Source organism: Adiantum capillus-veneris, chromosome 26, assembly GCF_014529385.1.
Source record: "Adiantum capillus-veneris isolate H3 chromosome 26, ASM1452938v2, whole genome shotgun sequence".
Taxonomy (NCBI): Eukaryota; Viridiplantae; Streptophyta; class Polypodiopsida; order Polypodiales; family Pteridaceae; genus Adiantum; species Adiantum capillus-veneris.
Window position 1 is genome coordinate 56,005,552 of NC_140956.1, and position 23,452 is coordinate 56,029,003.

The following is a 23,452-nucleotide window of genomic DNA, read 5'->3' on the forward strand; positions in this document are numbered from 1 at the left end:
GCATAGTTAACATGTCCCCCCCCCCCCTCCCCCTCCCCCTCTTTTTCTTTTTCAGGAACCAAATTTTTTTCTTTCCTGCCTACTTTGTTCTCGAAAAATCCCTTGGTGTGTACACTAAACTTTGCAATGACATTTTTGTGCCGAAGAAAATCTTGCTAAGAAAATAGTTAGGAAGATGTTTTGTTTTTGTTGGGGACCCGCACTTGCACCCGCGGGAAGGGGGGGGGGGGGGGGGGGGGGGGGTAAGAGTGTGTTCATGTTGAGGTTTTCCAAGTTTTCACAAATATCCTTCTATAATCACATATGTGCCAATTGATATTTACAAAAATTGAGCTTCAATGTATTCTTTTTTTTTTTTCCGGCCAAGAGATGTTAGAGGCGATTTGCACAAGGCGTAGTTAACCCGCGCCTCATAATGTAAGCCTACTCTTGTTCAGGATTTTAACTCTGCCGAAATGGGTAGAGTTCTCTTCTCTTACCCACCCAATTGAGCGTTCATACAACGAGTGAACAACAAAAGGTCAAGATTACTCATGGAAGCGAAAACCTTGCATGCTTGCGTGCGAAACTCCTCTTATATTAACTCAACAAAGAATACATTAAAACTCTTAAAAGATCGGGAGCTTTTACTTTTTTGGCAATTCTCTCTCCGATAGAGAGCTAATTTGTATTGATAGAAACTAACACATCTAAACTAACATAATATGGTGAAAGGGGGAGCCCTTTGCACGTGTCAAAATGTGCGGCATGAAGGCTAAACTCCAAAACTTAGAGAAGGCCCTATGCACACGATAAAGAGGGACAGAGAAAGAGAGAGAGGCTCTCGAAGGCGGCCAGCCGTACTAGTACAAAATAAATCCATGCTCTACATCAAGGCTCGTTTTTGAAGAGTGACCCTTATCATTTATCATTCATAAGAAGGGTAAGTTTTTACCTATCTTTCATCAAGCTATATTTAGGCAAAAATCAGAAGGGCTACTTAAATATTTTTCAATATCATATCTTTCTTTTGAAGGGTACAAATATTTTTGCCCTTCACTGAAGGGTAAAAGTGCCTTGGCTTTGGCCATGACTTTCTCCGTCCACTCCTCATGAGCAGCCATGTGGCATCAAGCTCTTATTTATTGATTACTATAGCTTCGTCTAAACCTAATTGTGTTTGTAGACCATGGCGCAAACTTGAGGAGAATGATGGAAGGGGGGGAACCTTGTCTCCAAATGGCACGAGTTGGTTGAGGGGGTCTATGGTGGCGTCGGGGATCATAGGCAGTCTCCATCGTTGGCTCAAGCAGGTGAACTAGGAGGTCTGATACTCCACGATACTATTTGACACCTCTCTTTTGGAAAAGGTCTACGGTCCCACATCGACATTGACCTCGGAATGTTTGCTCCCTTTGGGGGGAGGGTCTGGGTGGGCTTTACTAGCAGCATTCCAATCTTGATGCAAACTCCTTCCCACTATGCTGATGCACGCGATATTTGGAGTAGTTCAGCATGCCCATATCTTAGTTCACACCAAGTTCACTTTGCGTTGACCGCAAGTTCCCATCAAGTTCACACCACCAAAATGCAAGGCATGTAACTTTAGGAGTTCACATCTAGTTGGCAAGCAAGGTCACATTCTCCCAAGTTCATACCTTGTTCACATTGTGATCTTCACCGACTCGCAAAGCTATAGTGTCATTTAATGACGAGAGATCTTACGATCATGATCACTGGTTCACGTAATCTCAGCCGTAGATTCCACATAAAGGGTTCCAAGTGCCAAAAAGGTAGGTTTTTGCACGGTCGAAATGAAAGAGTTTTGTGTACGTTAGCTCTTTTTGTAGACTATGTCAAAAATGGCAAAGTTGGCTCATGAAGGTGGTGTTTGAAGCTTAGGCTTGAGAAAGAGATGAGCATTCTCTCGTGCCGCAGCTTCTCAGGTTGAGAGAGAAACGAATTGGCTGAGTGCAACAAAATGCGACCTACGTTGCGTGTGAATGTGCTCATAGCGGCATGTTGCAAGGGCCCAAGGGTAGTCAAGATCAGAGGGTACAACAAACATGAGACAGTCGAACGAGAAGCTGGTAATGGTGTCATGGGGGCGGGGGGTGTAGATGATGTATGAGATGTGTATGTGTGGAGTATGGGGGCACATGTGGGCGATGTGAGGGATGTGAATGTATGGGCACATGCGCATGATGTGTGCAACAGTGTGTATGGGGGCGGGGCCCTTTGATAAAACTAAGGTGAACCTTTATAAAGTGGAAGGGAGAGCGCGTGGGGTAGCCTATGCAATGCATCATATCATGGTGGTGCATGAATGGTCATGATGTAGAGATGGTCATCCGCCTCACATGCTCTGACAGGCCCAAAGTACGGAGATCGAGCTTCCCCGACAGCGACGCATCTCCCAATCAGCCTCCGCCACGTTTTCGCTGTCCTTTTCGCACACGTCAACCGGCGCTGGGGGTCCGCGAAGCCGGGAACTCGGAACTTCACTGGAGGAGCCTTGAGGGGTGGAGCCGACGGGCAGCAGCCGGTGACCCGGTTCCCTGTTTACTCGTCATTCAAACGATGTGTCTCGCTGTCTGCCGGTCTGGCTGTCTCCAACCCAATCCAAATCTACAATGTATAAGAAGAGTTTCTCACGTCGCAGGGTAGAGTGAAAGCTTACGGGATCATTTTTGTCCTCGTACTACCGCTTGCTACGTTTAAGCCTCGCTCGCGTGAATTGCCTCTTATTTTTGTCCTTGTGCTACCATTGCTACGTTTAAACCTCGCTCGCGTGAATTGCCTTTTATTTGTAACTCTGTGCTACTTCAAATGTTTAACCCTCGCTTGCACCAATTGCCTCTAATAAGAGTATATCCCCCATAGGCCCTCCGGATTGGAGGGACCTTCAATAGTTGGTTGCAAGGCTCTTTTGATAAAAAGCAAACGCCCATCCTCCAACACAAGCAAGAGGAGAAACCTCTCATATTATATGTAGCATAGAACTTGCTTAAACTAGTGCGAATTTAGGGTCTAGGAGCACCATCCATTCATAGTGCAGGGCAGCATTTTGAGGTTCAATCAATGGTAGTTTAGAAGTGGACAAACGTCTATGGGTACATGAGCGGCGGGAGCCCTTCCATGGACCAAGTGAGATGAGGCTCTTACCCAACAGTTGCGGTTATTTCATGGGTGCTTGGAAACTCGAGTTCGTGTCCCACACTCGTGTATACTTTTCAAAAACTTGTTTTTTGGAGGAGGAAAAGGTCCATAGGCCTTTAAGTACAACATTTGGCATTCAAATGTGGACCATTGCGGGAAAACTTTGTGTGGTTTTGCATTTCACATTGGCTGATGCTCAATGATAGAATTGTTGTATACAAGTGTCTTTCTGTGACTAGCCCTTACACATGCCCAAATCCTACTCTTGGCTGTGCGTAATTTTTGGATGAAAACATCCATCAACTAGCGAGTTCAAAAACCTCCTCAATCTTCCTCTATATCGCCGCACAACAAAAGGTGCCTTTCACTAGTGGAAGGATGCACAACAAGCTCCATTTTGGACCAATGAGCCTCATCACCTACAATACCAAAGACATTCCTAAGGGTGATTGACCTTAGTTTAGGTTGATTATTTTCACAAAGGACCTAGGCCAACATACAAAATATGCACACATTAGTGGTGCCCAAACTTATCATCCATATCAAGTATTCCTGCTCAAGGTATCTTGGGGTTGGGACCATTTGTTGGAGCTTGGGATCTTGTTGAGATCAAAAGGGAAAAATGCATGATTTCACAGTGCCTTTACTTGTCTATCTTTTTGCTTCATGAAGAGCTATATTCTTTCCTCAACACCACCAACAAACTGGTTGCAACCAATCCTCATAGTAGCCCTCATATTGCCCTCTAAGAACTTCAAGGGACATGGCTCTATCTAGACGTTATTGCCATTCCAAATCCTAAGAAAATGCTATATTTATGCTTGAAAAGATTCAAACATCACATTGCATTGCATGGTGGATGGATGCCTTCAATTTACAAGCGGGCCAATATTGAAGGGTTGTGTATTATATCATGAAAGACAGAAAATGGTTGCAAACTGGCCTGTGGAATAAGAGACTGTTCTTAGCCTTCTCCTCCTCCAAAGCACTTTTGTGTAATCTCCTCCAACCCATGTGTATGTGCTTAATGTCAAGCACATACGCAAACAATAAGTGTCACTCAAAATGGCAATGTCACCTTGTTTGTCTCACTTTTGGCACTAAGTTAAACAAGCTCATTCATCTCATACCTTGTGCGTATGTGCTTAGTGCCAAAGTACATTAAAAAATGGCAAATATTACCTGTAGAATGGCAATCACAGATATGATTATGTTGCTTTTCAAAATAGTAAGCGAGCAAAGCTCATGCATTTGCCTCAATAGTTGGTAGAAAATGCTCACTTTCATGACTATATTTGTTTGCTCTGATGCAAGGAAATAAGAGACTAGCATGTTGCCTACTTTCCTTGATCGAACTCGACACTGGGGATGGAATTGGGTTCAAATCCCGGCTCCACAAAATTTCATGTATGTAGAGGTGTCAAAAAGAGAGTGACAAATCAATTGGCTACACACTCTTTTCCTTTTGAAGTATCGAACTGGTTTTCCTACTAAAATTCTCACCATCTCCTTCCTCATCCCCATCGTGCTGCAGCCTTTTTCTTGTTTACGGGAGCCTCCTCATCGGGCACACAAGCGCGCGCGCACACACACACATACGCACACAGAGGAAGAGGCGCGCACTGTAGCAAGAGATAGAGAGATAGTGGAAGTGGGGGAGAGAGAACGCACAAGAAGACACACACAGTGAATAAGAGAGAGAGAGGGAGAGAAAGAGAGATTACTTTGCCAAAGTTACAGCTCCCCCATTTCAGGCTTTTTGTGGCCACGCCATTTTCTTCTGCATCGCTTATGGGCCCCCTTTCTTCTTCAAGCTCGCCATAGCCTGAAGATAGCTTCACAGTGCCCTCTTTGGAAGCTCCATTGGCTGTAGCTTTGGCAACGCAGCAGTTTCTAACATAGCTTAATTTAGAAGAGAATGAGCTTATGTTGACAGACAAAATCAACGGACCCGAGTTTCATCAGCAGAGGGAAACCCTTGTTTTCACATGCATAGGATTGGGGCTTGAGCTCACATTCGCTATGCGTGTGCCCAATTGACAGTTTGAAGAGCAGGAATTTGGGAATGGAGATTTGAAGTAAAGGAGCCTTTACACACTGAAAATCTTCCTTTTTTGCAAGGTTTCCCTGGCCTGCAGCTCCTTTCTGAATGAAAGCGCAACAGATGGCATCAATGGAGACCTGCAATTGATGGATGCAAAGCTCTTCACATTAAGTCACTACCTGGCTTTCTTGAGTTTCATCACACTATTTGCAGGGACATCTCAATAAGGGCTTTGCTGGATCTTTTGACACCGTAAAACCGTGGCTATGACAGATATTCGTTCAGTTATTTGCTAGATCTGCAGGTTGAGGGAGACACAGAACTTTCTTGTTGTGCACAACGGATGGTCAGCTCTTTGGTTTTTCCTCCGTAGAAGCTGCATGCAGATGGCCATTGTTGCCCAACTTACATGCCTTAGGATGTCGAACCTCACCTTCTTCGCCAATCTTCTATAGCAATTCTGTTACACATGGAAGGTAGACTACTATGCTTTTCTTTAAAGTGTATGTGTTTATGTGTGTGTGGAGATAACGAGAGAGAGTTCTCTTCTTCCTTCTTGCGCAGTTGTGCTCACAACTTCTTCAGTCAACCTACAAGGGCAAAAGATTGTCCTACTTGCATTTCCAAATTAGGGTCACAGCAGTTGAAGGATATACTTTCAGCTTATGAAGTAACTCTACAAAGTAATGGAAAGTTAGGTTGTTTTGTGGAAACATCCTTCACACGGTCATGATACACACCAACAGTCATCCACATGCGCAAGTGCCAATGTGTGCATGCACACATGCACATTTACACTCACTAGATTGGAAGGGTTTGGCATTGACCGTACTGATAGGTAGAAAGCATCAAAGAAATATGTATAAGGCATCCGCCGGGCTGGGTTGCGTGTATTTGCTTGTTGTAGAGATCATCTTCCTAGATGGCTTATTTACAGCTACCCAGAACAACCTTTGCATTGTATGAAATGATGAGGATGGAGGATCACAAGATATATTCGTCTTAGAGAAAATCGGCAACTATGCCTTTCTTTATTCTGTAGAGCTAACTTTTGAGAGAAATGGTTTGCTTCAGTGGCAGTGGAATCAAACAGTTAGTTACAGCAGCTTGCTGTCTTGGGCTTAGGAGGGACGGACTTACCGGATGCTCTTCAACACATCTGATAGTGTAGGATCCCCCATAGAGAAGCTCTCAAGTATATGTGAATGTGGGGTTTTGCGGTGGACTTTGAAGCCTCAAAAGCTTCTGTGTGGGGGAGCATTAAAATTTGGAGCATTTGACTGGAGTTTTGGTATTCCAGTTTGTGGAGTGTGCAAGAGCGCTTGAACACTACAATTCAGAGGCTGTTGCCTCAGCAAAATAGCCTCTGCACTTCGTGCTTTGTGTGAAATGGACGCTGCAGTCATCTCTCCTTATTTATCACTCCTTCAGCTTGTCCATGGTCATTCTAAGTTAAACAATTCTTCATTTTTTGAATCAAGCCTTGTTTTCGTGAATAGCTAGAATTTGCATCTCAGCAGGTTCTATTCTGAACAATGACAATAAAGCATTCTGCTTCTGTGGCAGGGGACAGGAGAAGTGTTAATTCGGAGCTCTGGCATGCATGTGCAGGGCCCCGCATATCATTGCCCTCCATCGGCAGTCTTGTGGTGTACTTTCCGCAAGGCCACAGTGAGCAGGTCACAAATTAATCTCGTTGAGTGGTCTTGTGCCTATAAAATTTGTAGATCAGCATAGATTGAGATGGTTGTTTTGCAGGTGGCAGCATCAACCCTCAAAGAAGTGGATGGACACATCCCAAATTATCCGAACTTGCAATCTCAGCTAGTTTGTCAGCTTCATAATGTCGCCCTGCATGTACGTCATTTCTTATGTGGTGTTTCAGCGTAGTATACATTCATGCTTTGTCACGTAGACAAGAAAGTTGCTGGAATGAACCTTCACAACATCTACACTAAGCCAATGAAAGTTTATTTAACCATGTGGTTTGGTATCTTGACTTGAGTTTTGGTCTTAGAGAAATGACTTTGTTTTTCTTAAGAAGCACATTCCACGGCGAGTGAAAAAAAAGTATGTCTTGATAATACTTACTTGTTTCAGGCCGATGTGGAGACAGATGAGGTCTTTGCACAAATGACCTTACAGCCTGTCAACGATGTATGTATAATTCACACGATTTACGGCAGCATCACATATATAAACAAAAGGCTTTAAGGAATTGCTGCCTTTTGTCATGTTTATATTTGGTGTTTCAGCAAGAAAAAGAGCTATATCTGCCTCCTGATGTGGGTACACAGAATCGACAACCTAACGATTTCTTCTGCAAGACTTTGACTGCCAGTGACACCAGCACTCATGGAGGTTTCTCTGTTCCAAGAAGAGCTGCTGAGAAAGTCTTTCCGCCTCTTGTATGAGCATTCCTTAAAACTTCATATATTTGTAACACGGCTCCTTACTACATTGATAGTTGATGCTGCTTTTGTGCATCAGGACTTCACCAAGCAACCCCCGGCCCAAGAGCTTCGAGCCAAGGACTTGCATGACCATGTCTGGACTTTTCGACACATCTATCGAGGTTTATGGCATGAAGATTCACTAAACTTCTACAATAGAGTTTATCAAGTTATGGTTTGTTTCTGAGATGACCTTTCTCGCAGGCCAGCCGAAGAGGCATCTTCTTACAACAGGATGGAGTGTGTTTGTGAGTGCTAAGCGTCTTGTAGCAGGTGACTCGGTGCTGTTCATCAGGTAATGAACCAAGGACTTAATACTACTTGGAGTGCATAGACTTATGAATTCCTATACAGGGATGATAAGGGTCAATTGCTCCTTGGAATAAGGCGGGCCAATAGTCGACAACAGGCTGTAATGCCATCTTCTGTGCTCTCAAGTGATAGCATGCACATAGGGGTACTTGCAGCTGCAGCTCATGCTGCTGCGACAAGCAGTCGTTTCCAAGTATTCTACAACCCAAGGTTTGCACCAAAATCGACAACTGGCTACTTATAAATCTGTAATGAAACAAGCCTTCTAAGAGACCCTTTGGGTGTTCCTTGTCTTTGCTTTCTCTTTGTTTTGGTGGCAGGACAAGTCCATCAGAGTTTGTGATTCCATTGTCCAAGTATAGGAAAGCAGTTCATTATACTCAGGTATCTGTAGGCATGCGTTTTCGGATGGTCTTCGAAACTGAGGAGTCAACTTTGCGGAGGTGAAATTTTGTGGAAACATGGCTTTTGCTATCTACAATTGATAAACTGCAATATGCTGACCATCCATTGTGTCAGGTACATGGGAACTGTAACTGGCATTGGGGATTTAGATGCCAGTCGATGGCCACACTCCAAGTGGCGGAACCTGGAGGTAATTGAATTAAGCTGTTGCAGCACGGTCCATTAGTTCTAAATGATTAGAATCACAACTAAATCTGATGCAAGCATTTCTAGGTTTCTGTGTCCAACCCACGTAAAAAATTATAGTTAGATATTGATCTTTTTTACTATTTTCTCTGGAAAGGTTGGTTGGGATGAATCAAGTGCTGCAGAGAGGCCAAGAAGAGTATCACTCTGGGAAATAGAGCCGGTGTCAACTCCATTTCTCATATGTCCTCCTCCTTTTGCTTTGCGACCGAAACGCCCTCCTGGTTTGCTAGGCATGCTCCCAAAAGCCTACTTATACGAAAACTTTCTTATCATTTCACTCTGTTTAAGATGGCACCATGTCTGATGATTATGATGCTGCAGTTTTTGCTGTTATAATTTTATAAGGATCTTACTGTTTGCCATTGTTGATTCTTAGGAGACGAGACCGACTTAGAGGGAAGTATGAAGAGATGTCTGACGTGGCTTCGTGGAGAGAATAGTGGTAGCAGTAACTTCATGAGCCCAACGATTCAAGGTTTGGGAGGAGACTCTTCATGGTTACAATTCCAACAAAGGGCAGATCCAGCAAAACCTGAGATGTATGATGCCATCACTGCAGCTGCATTGCAGGACATGAGAACCTTGGATGCATCAAAGGTTCTACAGCAATCTCCCGTATCGCAGGGGCAATTTAGATTGCTCCACCAGAGGCCGCAACCAGTGCAACAGCTGGAGCCGCAACAGCAACAATCGCATATAATGTGGTCACAAGCTAATAATACTCTCCAGCAGGTTTTGCAAACACAACAGCAGCTAACCGCAATTCCACAACAAATTTTGCAATCAACACAGCCACAAACACCGCTAACTTCACAAATGCAACCACTGACGCTTCCTCAAGGACCATCACTAACAGTCACACAGCCACCATTATCGGTATCCGTAACACAGCCACGCTTACAAAGCCCTTTGTCGCATCATCTTTATTCTGGTCAATATCAGCAACATCAACATCAACATCAACATCAACATCAACATCAACAGCAGCAGCAACAACAACAACAAGCACAACATCAACAGTTAGTTTTACAATCAAGCTCGCAAGGGCCATTACAACAAAGCTCACAAGGGCAATCTCATCAATCATTATCACAGACACTGGCTGTCTTGTCGCAAGTACAGCCGGTCTTACCACAGGGCCTTCAATCTTTAACACAAACGCACCAACATCAAACCTTAACGCAGACACAAACTCCCTCACCACTTACACCACAATCTCTACCACACACACAACAATCCTTGTCCTCACAGGTGCAACCTTCCTTGCCACAAACGCAACAACTAAGTGCCCAAGCAGGGCAACAAAGTTCACAAGGAGGAGAGGTTGCTTCTAACTTACCCCAGATGTCGTACTCTCGCTCTCAATCGTCACTCAATTTACCCACAATCAGGCAATTTTCTACATTTACTGAATCTGATTTAGGGTTTGGCTCTTCTTCTAGTAGTACAAACTACTCTTCTTTGCAAGGTATGCTTGGAAGAAGCCAAGGAGGCCCTTTTAGTTCAGATGACAATGGGCAACTGACAAGCTTGTTACGAGCTAATCAAAATGTTATGCAATTGCCACAGCAGCAACAAAATGTTTCACAACAGCAGCACCTGGGTGTGCAGCCGTCACAGCCAGCATTGCAACAACAGCAGCTGCAACATCCGCAGGAAGCTTTGCCGCCTGCACTCTGTAGCTTACCACAAATAGAGACACAATTGACGGGTAGCTGGTTTCCATTCCCAAGAGACGGCGCCCAATGTGAATCACCAATGTTATCTAATGTTCAAATAGGACAGTCAGACACCTCATCAGCTATCACATCATGCTCCTATTCTCTCCCTCCCGAACCTCTAGGTCAGAGCACTCTCTATTTCGGTACTTTATTTATGGAAATTCGCATTCCTAGGTTTTCTAACTGTTCTAAAGTGAATGCAGATAACCCTCTTCTTGTACCAACTACTACTGGGTCTCTGCAAACAAGGTTCAATAACATGAGCAAAGAAGGGCAGGGTCGGCCAATGAATGACGCTGTCATGGGATCCTTCTCATCGCCATCTGGGTCATTTACATCCACGACACCTGATGGAAACCGTGTGAATTCAGGACTTGTGACGAATGGCGTCCTAGACGAGGCCGTCCTGCCTCGCACCTGCAGTTGGTCGCAAGTGCCAGCACCTGTCCGAACCTTTACCAAGGTCCTAGCCTCACAAATTCATAACTCCATGTGGTCATTAGACGTTATGCTATCTTGTGCTTGACTCTTACATGTGTGATTTCAGGTTCATAAGTCTGGGTCAGTTGGAAGGTCAATTGACCTTTCTAGGTTGAAAAACTATGAAGAACTGCGATCGGAGCTTGCCCGAATGTTCAATATAGAAGGGCAACTGGAAGATCCTCCTAGATCATATTGGCAGTTGGTGTTTGTGGATAATGTTGGAGATATTTTACTAGTTGGAGATGATCCTTGGGAGTGAGTTGCAAAGACTTTTCTTTTTAAGCACTGGCATTTCATTTTGTGTATTGGCATGATTTGGCTGTTCATTGGATATAGGGCGAGAGATACAGGCTATCATAGATCATCATATCGGTCCTAACTAGGAAAATGACAAGGTTTGCCACATGCGTATGTGAGAGAGAGTTGAGTAGTAACTAACCCTTAATTTGCAATTGATGGGCCTAAGTACTCACAGTGAGTGGCAACAGGGAGGATTGGTGTGATAGTGATGCTTGTCAAATCATCAGTGATGAGTTTCGAATGAAACCAAGAGGCAGGAAGGTTAGTGTTAAGTGGCTGCAGAAAAAGTACTGGTGGGAATCAGCCAGGAAGAAGGAGACAAGCAAGGAGGAGCATACTTCACTGTGATGCTCATGATAAGTAATGCTGATTAAGAGTATGGTTGACAAGGTTTAATAGAAGATCAATAGATGAGACAGAGTTTGACCATTGAACAAACATAAGCCCATCGTGTGTTCAAAGACCCCCCTCTGACCTCTCAGATGGCATTTCGTCTGTAAAGTAATTAGTGATGAAGTTTTTGGCATTCTAAACATGTCTTAGAGGAGAAGGGAGAAAGGCATCTTTGTATGCCTTACATTGTTTTGGAAATGGGTCCCTTCACTTAAGGCCTTATGAGACTTCTTCTTGGAAAAAAGACAAGAGTACTACTAATATATAAGTGTATAAAGACCACTTTTTCAAGGTGAGAAGAAGACCCATAATGGATGAGAGGAGGGGGAAACTTACTTCCAAGTTCCTGCCCCTGCTAGTATAAAGTTATCAGACGGCTGTGTCAATTGGCAATTGCTTTTTTGATTCTGCATCCTGCCTGCAATTTGTGCAAAATTTCAGCATGTATGGTTCAAGCATGTCCGTTTTGTTTGCATGGTTGCTTTGGGTCTATAAACTTCTTGACTGGTTGTTTTGGACAGCGAGTTCGTGAGTTGCGTGCGATTTATCAAGATTCTTTCGACAGCCCAAGTTCTTCAGATGAACCAGGAAGGTTTGGAGCAGCTCAGCAATCTTCCAATGCAGCAGCAGACGAGTAGCAGCTCGGAGGATTGCCAAGTTTGGAAGGACGCTTGACATATTGATGATGGGGTCTCCTTCATCCATGGTTTTGAGCTTGAAGCCTGATGCTGCTGAAGAAGGCATTTTGACAGAGTCAAGAACGTATTTTGCCATTTATACTAGGCCCAGCTAGAGAGCCTAAGGGAGCTTGTTTTTCTTAGCTGTCCCAACTCTTGGAGCCTGGAAATTTTTGATGCTTTCAGGCAAAGTAGGAGTTGAGAGCAGAGTCTAGGCTCTCGGCCGCTGGTGCCATGTGGCTGCATTAAGGCTTTGCAGCATGGGCTGAATGCTTTCTTGGTAGTTTTTCACATAAGGGCACCTGCTGCTGCAAGCTTTGCAATGTGTTTGTCCATGCTTAATAGGCTAGCGGCGCAATGAGGTGAGTGCAAGCGGTGACATGCGACGCATTTGCGACTTGTGGATTGCAACGGTATGGTCTTTGTGGACTCGGTCCAGCATTCTTCTCTCATAGGAATAGTGTGCTGACAAATCTCACAAATCTCAGGTTGATGGGGTGTTTCCATCTCTCACCACGAGTCTCATTTGTTTTTCATGGGTTGGATGTGTATCATAAGTTGTATAGTCTTGGAACACACACATGATGTTTTGAAACTGTGATCTTTGAATTTGCTTTGTACATCCTTTCAAGAGATCCATGTATTTCTTGATTAAGACCACTTAAATGAAACTCAAGCTGTGCAATATGTATTGGTTGGTTTATTAGCATACATACTAATCAAAGGTCATCAACTAGAGAGAGAGAGAGAGAGAGAGAGAGAGAGAGAGAGAGAGAGAGAGTGTCCTAGGAAATTTCTCCCTAAAGTGCAAAAAAGCCTACATGCAGACATCTGAGGCAATTCAATATTCCATAACACATCAGTGTGGGAAAATTTGCCAAATACATTGTGTGAGTTTGGACATATTAAAGCCAATGTGAGCACGGGTTGTGCGTGGGTATCCCATCCTCACAACCCACTAGAGTTAACAACCAATTTCCTTGAGCTTTTCCTTCAAAAGAACACAGAAGCAAGGGACACAAGAAAATGTGTAAAGAAAAACTAAATCACCTTATGTGTCTCTATATAGAGATAGGTTAAAAAAGACCATTATTCACTTGAAAATGCTTTTAGAAAAGGCAAAAGCAAAATAAGCGAAGCTTACTTGATGGCAACTTTGAAACAAGTACTCAAGTTTCAATGTTCTTATCAAGCATAAGGCATCACAAAGACTTAATTCTAGAAATTAGACTCCACACATCAACTTCCAAAAGGACATAATCTTAGATCCTAATGTAAGCTAAAGACTAAAACTAGAAACTACTACCTAGGGGCAAAACATAACCAAACCTATACAAACTATGGAACCAAAATTGGGTGAAAAATGTTTCTCTCTATAGCCACACCCAAAAGCAAGGGAATAGGGGTTGCAAGTGGAGATTAACATGGATGATTATCCCATGACCCATACATAAGGTTGAGCTATAGTGGGCAAAATGGCCACTTGGTCCACTTTTTTTTCATGTTTTGTGTTAACTCATTCTTAGTTTCTCGTTACCATGCAAACCATAGGGCAATCTCTCTTAGGTTTGGGGAGTGTGAGGATTGAGGAAGCATCACCTAGGCTCTTAGTGATTTTTTACGCTCATGCAAAATCCTTTCTCCTCCTCTAGTGTGACCGCAAAACCCCCTCCCTCTCTCCACCATCTTCGTTAAAGTGTAATCATCATGATTAGTAATCATCCTTAAAGAGATTAGCAGAGTAAAATTATCTAATTTTGATTTTCTTGCAATCTTTCCCTACTCTTTGCATGTACTTAAGGCTTACAGAGAGGCCTTGTGAGGAAGGGCTATGATTATTTTTCTGTTCAAGGAGCTAGCTATAATATATTGTTTGTGAACATTTTAGCCTTGACAATCCAAATTAGCTAAACAAGAGCTCAAATCAGATTGCAAACAAACTTTAATTTTCTTGAATACAAGTTCTTTATGAGGGGAAGTTGGCCTAGTAAATCTAGCCGTTATCAAGTCCCTTGCTCTTTCAAATCTTCTCTATTAGTGCTAATTACTCAAAAGAGATGTCTTGCTATTGTTTTTATTGCACGCTACATTGTTAATATATATATGTACCAAATTGATTGCAACTGAAATGGCTAATTCGATAACATGTGGTATGTAACAATGTGTAATTTCAAGAAGAAAGCTGTATGCATTCGTACTCTATGCTATAGTCGGGAACGTGGAGGGTTTGTAAGTATACAAAAGTAGCATACTATTAATGACAAAACCATTAGATTTGCACACTTGGCAACACATACATTCCTTGTGCAAGAGAGATTTTTTTTTGCACATATTTATTTATAGATTTCTTTAATGCCCATAATGATTATAAATTGCATGTTCGGTCATAAAATGACCATTGCTCATAATAATGAAATACCCATAAACTTGCTATCCTTTCACATAGTCCATAAGCCAAGCATGCCTTTGTCCCCTATCGGATAGAATAAATAAATGCTTATCAATTTTCATTACATACTTGTCTGTTAGGAAAGAAACTATCCTTAGTTGCTATGTTATTAATTTACAAATCGTGCTTGTTAAGAACAGTTGTTAAAATTATGTGTCAAAAATATCATATATCAAATAAAAATTCATCTACTGAAACAAATTAATTTGCTTATGCCTTTCGTCATCCACATACTACCTATTCATGAGAATAAGCCATGTATGCCATATCCTAATGTATCAAATATCATTGGTAACAATGATCATTCAATAATTGATTATGATTAATTTCAAATTTAATTCCATAAACACTATCGACATCAAATCATCATAAATTAATTCCATCCAAATCACTTTTATAATATGCGTGCGCCAACAAAACCACACAAAGGATAGTGGTGGCCATCCACTCTAACATGATTTTGTAATCGGTGTTGCCTAAATCGGCAAATTGACACCAATTGGACGTGCTGTTTAAATTGACAAATTTGCATTTGTGCTACCTAAATTGGAAAATCTACACTCATAGCTGGTGAATTTGTTTAAAGTGGTAAATCTGTCTCTGTTTGTGTTGCTTAACTCAATGAATCTGTCCTTGTAGTTGGTGTTGCCTAAATTGGTGTATCTACACCAAAATGAACTATTGCACATTGTGTGATTCGGTGGATATGTGTGCAAGTGATTAATGGACTAGGCAATGCATAAAAAACCACACATAGGTTACCTGTTTGACACCAATTTGGAGTAGGTTTGAGTAGTAAAGTACTTAAAAACTGTCTTCAATTATCCCAAAGAACTTTAGCTCATGTGAGTAGCTATATAGCTTAAAGACAAATCATCTCAGTAGGAATTTCATTCAGTGCAAATCATAGCCACAACATGAGAGATGGTTGACATCACAACTCATAAGACAATGCACGTAAGAAAAAGAGCATTGCCTTCTAAAAGTGTCCAATGCTATTCTTCCTTGTTGCAAACTACTTCCCATTAGGTATATCTCCAAAGAAAAGAACTCACAAGAAAGTAAAGGAGGTGAATATTATCACGGTAATATCTTAAATTGGTAGATTGCGATACAAGCAGATGCTGTAGGAGACGGTGCGTGATAATGAGATTTTGAGACAAAAGTGAAATAGATAGCAATAGCTCGCTCTCTCTCTCTCTCTCTCTCTCTCTCTCTCTCTCTATATATATATATATATATATATATATAATAAGAACTAATTCATGAAAGAAAATTCAAATGCGTTGAGATGTCCATGATTAAAGGTCACCAATAAATTACATAACTTGAGGTTCTGTGCCGATATATCTAGTAGCCAAAATAATAAGCACACTTTATAATTCAAATTTGAGAATTACTGCTCATTTTGATGAATGGGATGAGTAGACTCTTTGAGAATTTTGGCAAGGTCTTGTACTAGAGAGCTACTATGTACAGACAACTAAGGACTAAAAATTACACGCTAATTAGGATATTTGATTGTATAACAAGTAGAGAATTCATCTTAGATTCTTATAGAATGTTGCTATTGTAGTACCACCATAATGTTCTAAGTGACTTTGTAAAGGAAAAGCAATAGTAGAAGATGACTTATAATGTTATGGTTGAATCTTGTCAAAAATCATCCTGCTCATTTGAAGTTAGTGATCAAACGAAGAATGATTTTTTTAGATGGACATAGTTAGAATCATGAGCGGCTAGCAAATCTAGATATTCTTGGAGTTGCATCCAATGAAAGTAGATGATTAAGTAAATAGGTCATATGGGAGTCTTGTGCGATGTGAGAATATTCTCTTAGAAAATGCAAGTCATTATCTAATAATTCAAGTATGAAAAGAGGGAGCATTGGTACTGGGTTAGTAACAAAAGTAAAGGTTACAAATAAAAAATTAATAACCACTGCATTCATGTATAACAAAATTCATGGCTTGATATAGTTCCTCGTGTTTAGCTCTCTCAGAATATGCATTGTTTTAGTACTTTTGAGTAGGGAAATTTTTTTGCTAATATTCCAAGTAAGTTTAACTCATGTGTTTAGCTTTACCTGCAAATGTATTTCTCAAAGACAAAGCACTAAGTATGATTTCTTGTTAAATCCAACCAAGGATATAACTACACACTAAATATATTAACACTTTGGAAGGTCCTTAATTACAAAATTTGTGAGAAATTGAGGTTGTTTGCTAGTAAAAATAAGTAATGAAAATGGGTGAAATTGAGTACACATGAGCGGATAATGAAAGAGCTATATAAATATGCAGAATGGTTTGCGAAGCTGTGGTAGTTAGAGGATATTGGACTTGTGTCAAAGTAGTACTAAGATAAATAAAAAAAAGTCCAAATGAACCTAGACTAATCTTGGCACTTTATTTAGAACATTGTCAAAAAAGCTATCCCTAAATATGGCTATGTGTGTACATAGTTAAAATTGTAAAATTTCAAAGCTTGCATTCAAAAAACTGGTAAATTTAGTTGTAAATATCAATAAATGATTCAAAATTTATCTTGGAAATTGGGACAGCTTTGTTTATTTTGGTGGTTTGGTGCCCGTTCGGTGGTCAATAATTTTTGGCATAGCGTGTAGAAGGTCTTACGCTTTGAATCGATTTCTATACATGATGTGGAGAGCTTAGATTTCACAAATAGTTTGAGCAAGTGTAAGAATATGAGAGGCCTCTCCTTTTCATTGTCAAAACAATGTAAGAATCCTAATTGTTGCAAGCTTCAAGAAGGTATGACAACTCTATGTTGATATTGCTAATGACGAGAGAATCTTGTTATCTGGATGCTAGGTGTGGATTGATAAGCTACATAAACTCATGGTGGTATATCAAGAGCTCTATCTGAATTCTTTTCTTACCTTATCTCTTTGCAGTGATGGCCAACACCTTGAGTATATTATACAAGGTTACCAAACTAAATAAATAAAATTCAAGCATGTTCAAGAAGTCTAGAAGGGACTACAAAAAATATTAAAATGGCTTCAGGGAAGCAGGTTCAAAGAGATCATATAAGGGCTGTTGATGACAAAAAAAGGGAAGGGAATTGTGCTAAAAGTGTGCCATAGAAATGACAATCTATACTAATACGATATCCAACATCGGTCTTTGGCGAATCAATGTCCTCCTCGGTGAGTACTCTAATTGTTCGTCTCCCATGTCATGCCAAAACAATCCGGACCCTCTGATGCAGCTTCCACCGATGTCTCGATGACCCTCACAGTCGTAGGCATTTGGATCTCCCAAGCTCAGTGGCACTGTGAGTTAGTGTACCTATAGTACATGTGGACTCTGAAGTCTGTTGTGATGCCTGCTCATCTGAATGCAACATATGTAGTCCGAGGAAATCAGTGATCTCCGTTTGTGAGTGTCTCCTATTGTCTGGTCTCCTCAAGAGGCACTCCCTATGTCTACGTAGCTCCAATAAAAATAGCCCAAGGCATGTCTGATCTCATAACTTTGGCTAGTGGACCAAAACCCTCTTTGAATAGGTAGTGGAAGCAAGGGGTTTGAGGGTAAGAGGCGCCATTTTACTAGTTATAATAATAATATCTTGGGAGAGCGTGTGAGGTTTTTTTTTTTTTTGTTGCTTTTCTAGCTTGCATGGCATCTACACCATCATCCGTGCCTTCGAAAAGCCTCTATTGTAGCATACAAACTTGGATGGCTATGCTTTATAGCGGTGATGAAAGGTTGTTTGACAATCAGCTAGAAATTGACTGTGAATGTGAGCCTCTGCTGCATGCTGTCACTTGGGTGATGATTGGATGTCGACTATGGCCAATTCAAGTGTGTCACTAGCTACCGGCCAACTATATGACAATGCTGATTTTCCATGGCATAACTGCTTATCTTCCTAATGTGCATGTGGGCGAGTCGACTCATGCCGTAGTTGGTGCTTTACAGTCCTCAAGTCGATGCTTGTGCTAAACGGCATTGTGACTTACCTCAACATCACGAGCTTCTGTGAGGGAGGTGCCGCATACCTAGCTAGGTACGATTGGGGGCAGGGGACCGCCGGCCCGGTGGTTGGGCCGGGGGTCCCCTGCTCCCAATCATACCTAGTTAGGTATGCGGTGCCTCTCGAGCAGAAGCTCATGATGTTATTCATTGTATGAAAAACACTGGAAAAGACTCCGTTTTCCTACATAAGAAAATTTATAAATCTTCTTGTGGTGGTTCTGATTACTATTGCATGTTGCATTTAACTCAACCAGAAGGTGATAGTGGATAGTATGTTGTGTTGGTTATTGCTATGCTTCTCTTCATCTCCTAAAGCTCTCTTGGGATTGCTTCCTATCTTCTTATAAGCACTAGTCCCTTAGGTTTGTTTCTAATCTTTCGATATTCGTTCTCGTGAATTTAAGACTCATGCGAGAGATCTTTGAGTTCTCATAGGGTCACATCTACTCCATCAAGGATTCTCCATCACCCCATCTACTTAACAAAGCTACCTACAGTTGCTTCCTATGAAAAGGGGATGAAACCAAAAAATAAAATAAAATGATTGTGCTTGTTCTTCTTCTTCTACTACTAATTACCTACACACACAAAATCATATATGATAAGCAGGTTGCAATGAATTTAGGTTTTGGGGGAGCTCGTCGCACTGACCCTGCGGCCTGCGGGGTGCAAGGGGTAGGGAGGCCAGAGCTTGACTTGCGGCAGGGCGGAAACAGCACGGCTGGGTTGGTGGAGCAAACGAGCGTGGTGGCGTGCCCTCGCGTGGCTGGGTTCCCCTCGGGTGGAGGACACTGCAGCCCCAGCCATGATCACCTGCTTCATCTTTATCCCCTACCTGATTTTAAGGCTTGGTGGAGGGCGCCCCTCCTTGCCTTAGGCAGAAACGACGTCTAGTGTTGCAAAAGTGTTATGTGCCCCTGATCTTTCTCATGTTCGGCCTCTTGCTGGTGGCAAGGCTGGTGTCGGTGTCTTTGTGCTGCTCTTCTGCAGGGTTTGAATGATTATGGACGTCCTTTTTGGATGATCTTCTCCGCTTTAGTTTCTTTCTGGTTTATGAACTCTCCGAGGCAACTTGTGCACTAGTGGCAGTTGTGCCCTATTGGTGTCGACTCGCATGGCTTTGCGGCGGCGATGGAGACTTCAGGCCTCGCCCTTTCGGCTTTACTCCTGTATGCATATTGGTATTTGTTCAGTTGGCTTTTGTCGGGGTTGGCCTCCCTTGTTTAGGCTAGTTATCCTTTCTGAGTTGATTTATGGTGTTCTCATGTTGTCACTTGTGAGCTTGGTTGATGCCGGTGGATGCCATGGCCCAATTTGGGCATGGTTACTTTTATGTAAATTTTTTGCTTTAATATATTTTTGAACTCACAAATTGTGAGTACTGCCAAAAAATATATATATCTTAATTAACTAACATAATCCTTTTTTTTTGGGCAAAACTCACGAAGTGTGAGGGAACATATTGAAAAGAAAACAAAAAAGAATACATACAAAACCATGCTCGTATCGAGCCATGGTTGCAATAGACAACATAATCCTAGTGCGTTGAAAATTCTCTCATTCTTCTCCTTCCATCAAGATTTAAACATTCTCATGCCTTACTATTATCTATATCTTCTTTATCTATAACTAGTGTGTGACCCGCGCATTGTTGCGGCAAAAAAAAACATGGCCATTGGGACACACACATTTGTAGGTGTGGATAAGCGTCCGTATGCACACAAGTGGGGAGAGTGGATCACTCCAAGAAAATGAAAAATCAATCTCTCTCTCACACTCTCTCTCTCTCTCTCTCTCTCTCACACACACACACACACACACACATACACTCATTAGATCTTGAGATCAAGAATTGTCAAGTAGATCTTTGATATCTATTCTCATCAATAAAAATTCTCTTCTTCTTCTCTCTCTTCCCCTCCCTCTCTCTCTCTCTCTCTCACACACACACACACACACACGCACACACACATGCACACAAAGTTTTGAGGTGGATACTTGTCAAGTAGAACTTTGAGAGATCTCTCAGTGAAATTGTAACTGGAAGCATGTCTAATAGATTGTCTCTACAAGAATTTATATGTAATACAATTCTGACAATTAATCCTTGTTGGTATCTTCTCCACTATTGATATGTTCAGTTGCATGGCCTTGATCTCTTTATGTTGAATAAATTTTCAAGATTAACAATCCTTCAAGCATTTGATGCCTCTATATGAAAAAAATCTTCAAAAGTTCTATGTCAAAATGCAATGTTTTATGTAGCACAAATGTAATAGCCTTTTCATAAAAAAAGTTGTTGAAATCATTATCTAGATATCCAAACTGAATTGGCAATATAATTCTGAATACGTTAGATAATCTCATGAGTTCAAAGCCACATTCTCAAATAACACTTCTCATTTCTCACAAATGAACCATCCTTTGCTTTATTTTGAGCGTCAAAAATACGACCTCAATAGTCAATAGTGTAACTATTTCAGTCCAACACAATAGTTGTACCTTCTTTTCGTTTTCACAACCTTAGGTCTCAAGACTTAGGTCCTTGAGTCGTAATCAAAAGTATATCAATGTCTATTATGATATTTCATCTTTGGCTTTCCCTAATCTTTCCCTCTCAAGGTTGGCATGTCTACAAACTCAAACATTGACACTCTTTTATTTCATGGAGTATGTGAAAGCGGAAGTAGTGAGGGCTAGTTAGATAAAGCATTTCTCATTGCAAAATTTCTAACTCCCTTTCTCCTTGAAATGCTATGTAGTTGCTTTAGGAAGGCTGCTATTTTGCCAAGGAAATCTCTCTCTCTCTCTCTCTCTCTCTCTCTCTCTCTCTCTCTCTCTCTCTCTCTCGTGTTGGTGTCCATCAAGGGTGTAACAAATTTTTGATAGGTGCACCTCTCCTCTTTGTGCATAGCTTGTGCTCGAGGTCATAAGAGAGTGATCGTGGATGTGCTGAGCGTGCGGCTTTTCAACACCTCTCATGTCCTTCCATCTTGGGTCTGTTGGAAACCTATGTTCATAAAAATAAATAGAGTTTAATGTATTTTTAACTGGCTAAAATTGTGAAACCTGGGCTACATTCTAAGCTTGCCTTGAACATAATCAATAAATTTTGCAAGTTTCAATGTAAATATCGACATTTCTTCATACTTTAATGTTACTGTGGTAATTCTTCATATTTTAACCTAAAAATTGAAAGAATTATATTTGAGCTCTTATTTATTAAATTATTTCAATTAGAAAAAATATTATAAGTAGATGAAGCATTTCTTATCGTAGAATTGACTCCCTTTTTTAAAACAATATGTAATTGCTTATGGAGGGTTGCCAACTTGTTGAGAAAACTCTCTCTCTCTCTCTCTCTCTCATGCCAATGTCCCATGCGAGAGTGTAATAGATTTTTGAAAGGTGCACTTTCCTCTTTATGCATAGTTTGTGCTTGAGGTGGCAAGAGAGTGACCATGGATGTACTCAAAAATCCAAGTTTTCAGTGCTGCTCATACCCTTCCATTTTGGGTCTATTGGAGACTTGTGTTCATAAAAAAAGGGCTTAGTGTATTTTTAATCTACTCAAATTGTAAGACCCGAGCTACAATCTAAGCTTTATTGTAAATATCGACAATTCTTCAAATTTTAACCTAAAAGCTGGAAGGGTTTTATTTGTTTCTTTTATTATTAAATTACTACAATTAAGAAAAATAATATAAGTAGATGAAGCATTTCTTATCATAGAATTGATTCCCTTTTTCTTGGAACATTATGTCATTGCTTTTGGCTGGCTACCAGGTTGTTGGGGAATCTCTCTCTCTCTCTCTCATGTCGATGCTCCACGTGAGGATGTAACAAGTTTTTGATAGGTGTACGTCTCCTTTCGTCACATACTATCCTTGGGGTGGTAAAAGAGTGACAATGGATGTATTAAGCTTCCAAGTCTTCTACATCCAACATGCCCTTCCATTTTGGGGCTATTCAAGACCCATGTTCACAAAAAACCGAGTTTTAGCGTATTTGTAACTAGATAAACTTACAAAATTTGGGCTATATTCCAAGCTTGCCTTGAAAAAAACCGACAAAATTTTGTAGGTTTTAGTGTAAATATTGTCAATTCTACAAATTTTGACCTAAAAATCAAAAGAGATTTTATTATGCCTTTATATGTTTCCAATGTTTGCAAAAATTGAGGGTTTACTACATGTGGAATCATGGAGAGCTTAGCATATGCTATTCTCAGGTCTTCTTCTTCTCCTTTTTCTTTGTATGATTCATGGTCCATGTTCATATGGGCACAATGTTCCTCAATGTTATGAGATGGCCCTATGGTGGCACCAATACTTGTACATGGTTATGGGTTACCCTTTCTTGTAGATAGCCTTGTGAACTTGTATGGTCGGTTGGGTTTTCTCCTCATGGCCATGGCAATTTTTTAGCATGAGGCTTATGTATTGGTGGTGGTTTTAATCTATTAACCCTTCTAAGTATTGTTATAAATATTTAAAATGATAAAATATCAAAATAGAGTCATCCTTCAAATTTGAGCACTCTCTCTGGATTTGTGTAGAAAGAAAAGGGGGGTTTCTTTATGGTATTCAAAAGGAAAATTAGAGCCACTCTTCAAATTGCCTTCAAGAGGGAAAATAGAGTCACCCGGCCCAAAAATTAGTACCTAAACCAATCATCATATTGCTTCCAGGGCTCATCTCATCTCTCTCTCTCTCTCTCTCTCTCTCTCTCTCTCTCTCTCTCTCTCTCTCTCTCTCTCATGCTAGTGTTGCACGTGAGGATGTAATAGATGTTCAATAGGTGCTTCCCTCCTCTCTTCACAAA

At 41.1% G+C, this 23,452-nt stretch overlaps 1 protein-coding gene across 3 annotated transcripts; it reads left to right on the forward strand.

The window, feature by feature from the left end:
- Positions 1-4,626: 4,626 nt before the first annotated feature.
- On the forward strand, positions 4,627-12,862 carry LOC147423490 (auxin response factor 6-like). Of its 3 annotated transcripts, none has more exons than XM_086501638.1 (15): positions 4,627-5,658; positions 6,749-6,861; positions 6,941-7,039; positions 7,283-7,339; positions 7,438-7,590; positions 7,673-7,757; positions 7,840-7,930; positions 7,990-8,157; positions 8,268-8,390; positions 8,467-8,542; positions 8,696-8,831; positions 8,978-10,444; positions 10,526-10,785; positions 10,870-11,060; positions 12,020-12,862. In XM_086501638.1, the coding sequence occupies exons 1-15, from the start codon at positions 5,652-5,654 to the stop codon at positions 12,171-12,173; spliced, it is 3,180 nt and encodes a 1,059-aa protein (XP_086357764.1). In that variant the 5' UTR covers positions 4,627-5,651; the 3' UTR covers positions 12,174-12,862. The 3 variants fall into 3 exon arrangements, with proteins under 3 accessions (XP_086357764.1, XP_086357765.1, XP_086357763.1); XM_086501639.1 differs by having other exon boundaries at positions 4,628-5,658; positions 7,480-7,590; XM_086501637.1 differs by lacking the exon at positions 4,627-5,658 and having other exon boundaries at positions 6,703-6,861.
- The last annotated feature ends 10,590 nt before the right edge of the window (positions 12,863-23,452 follow it).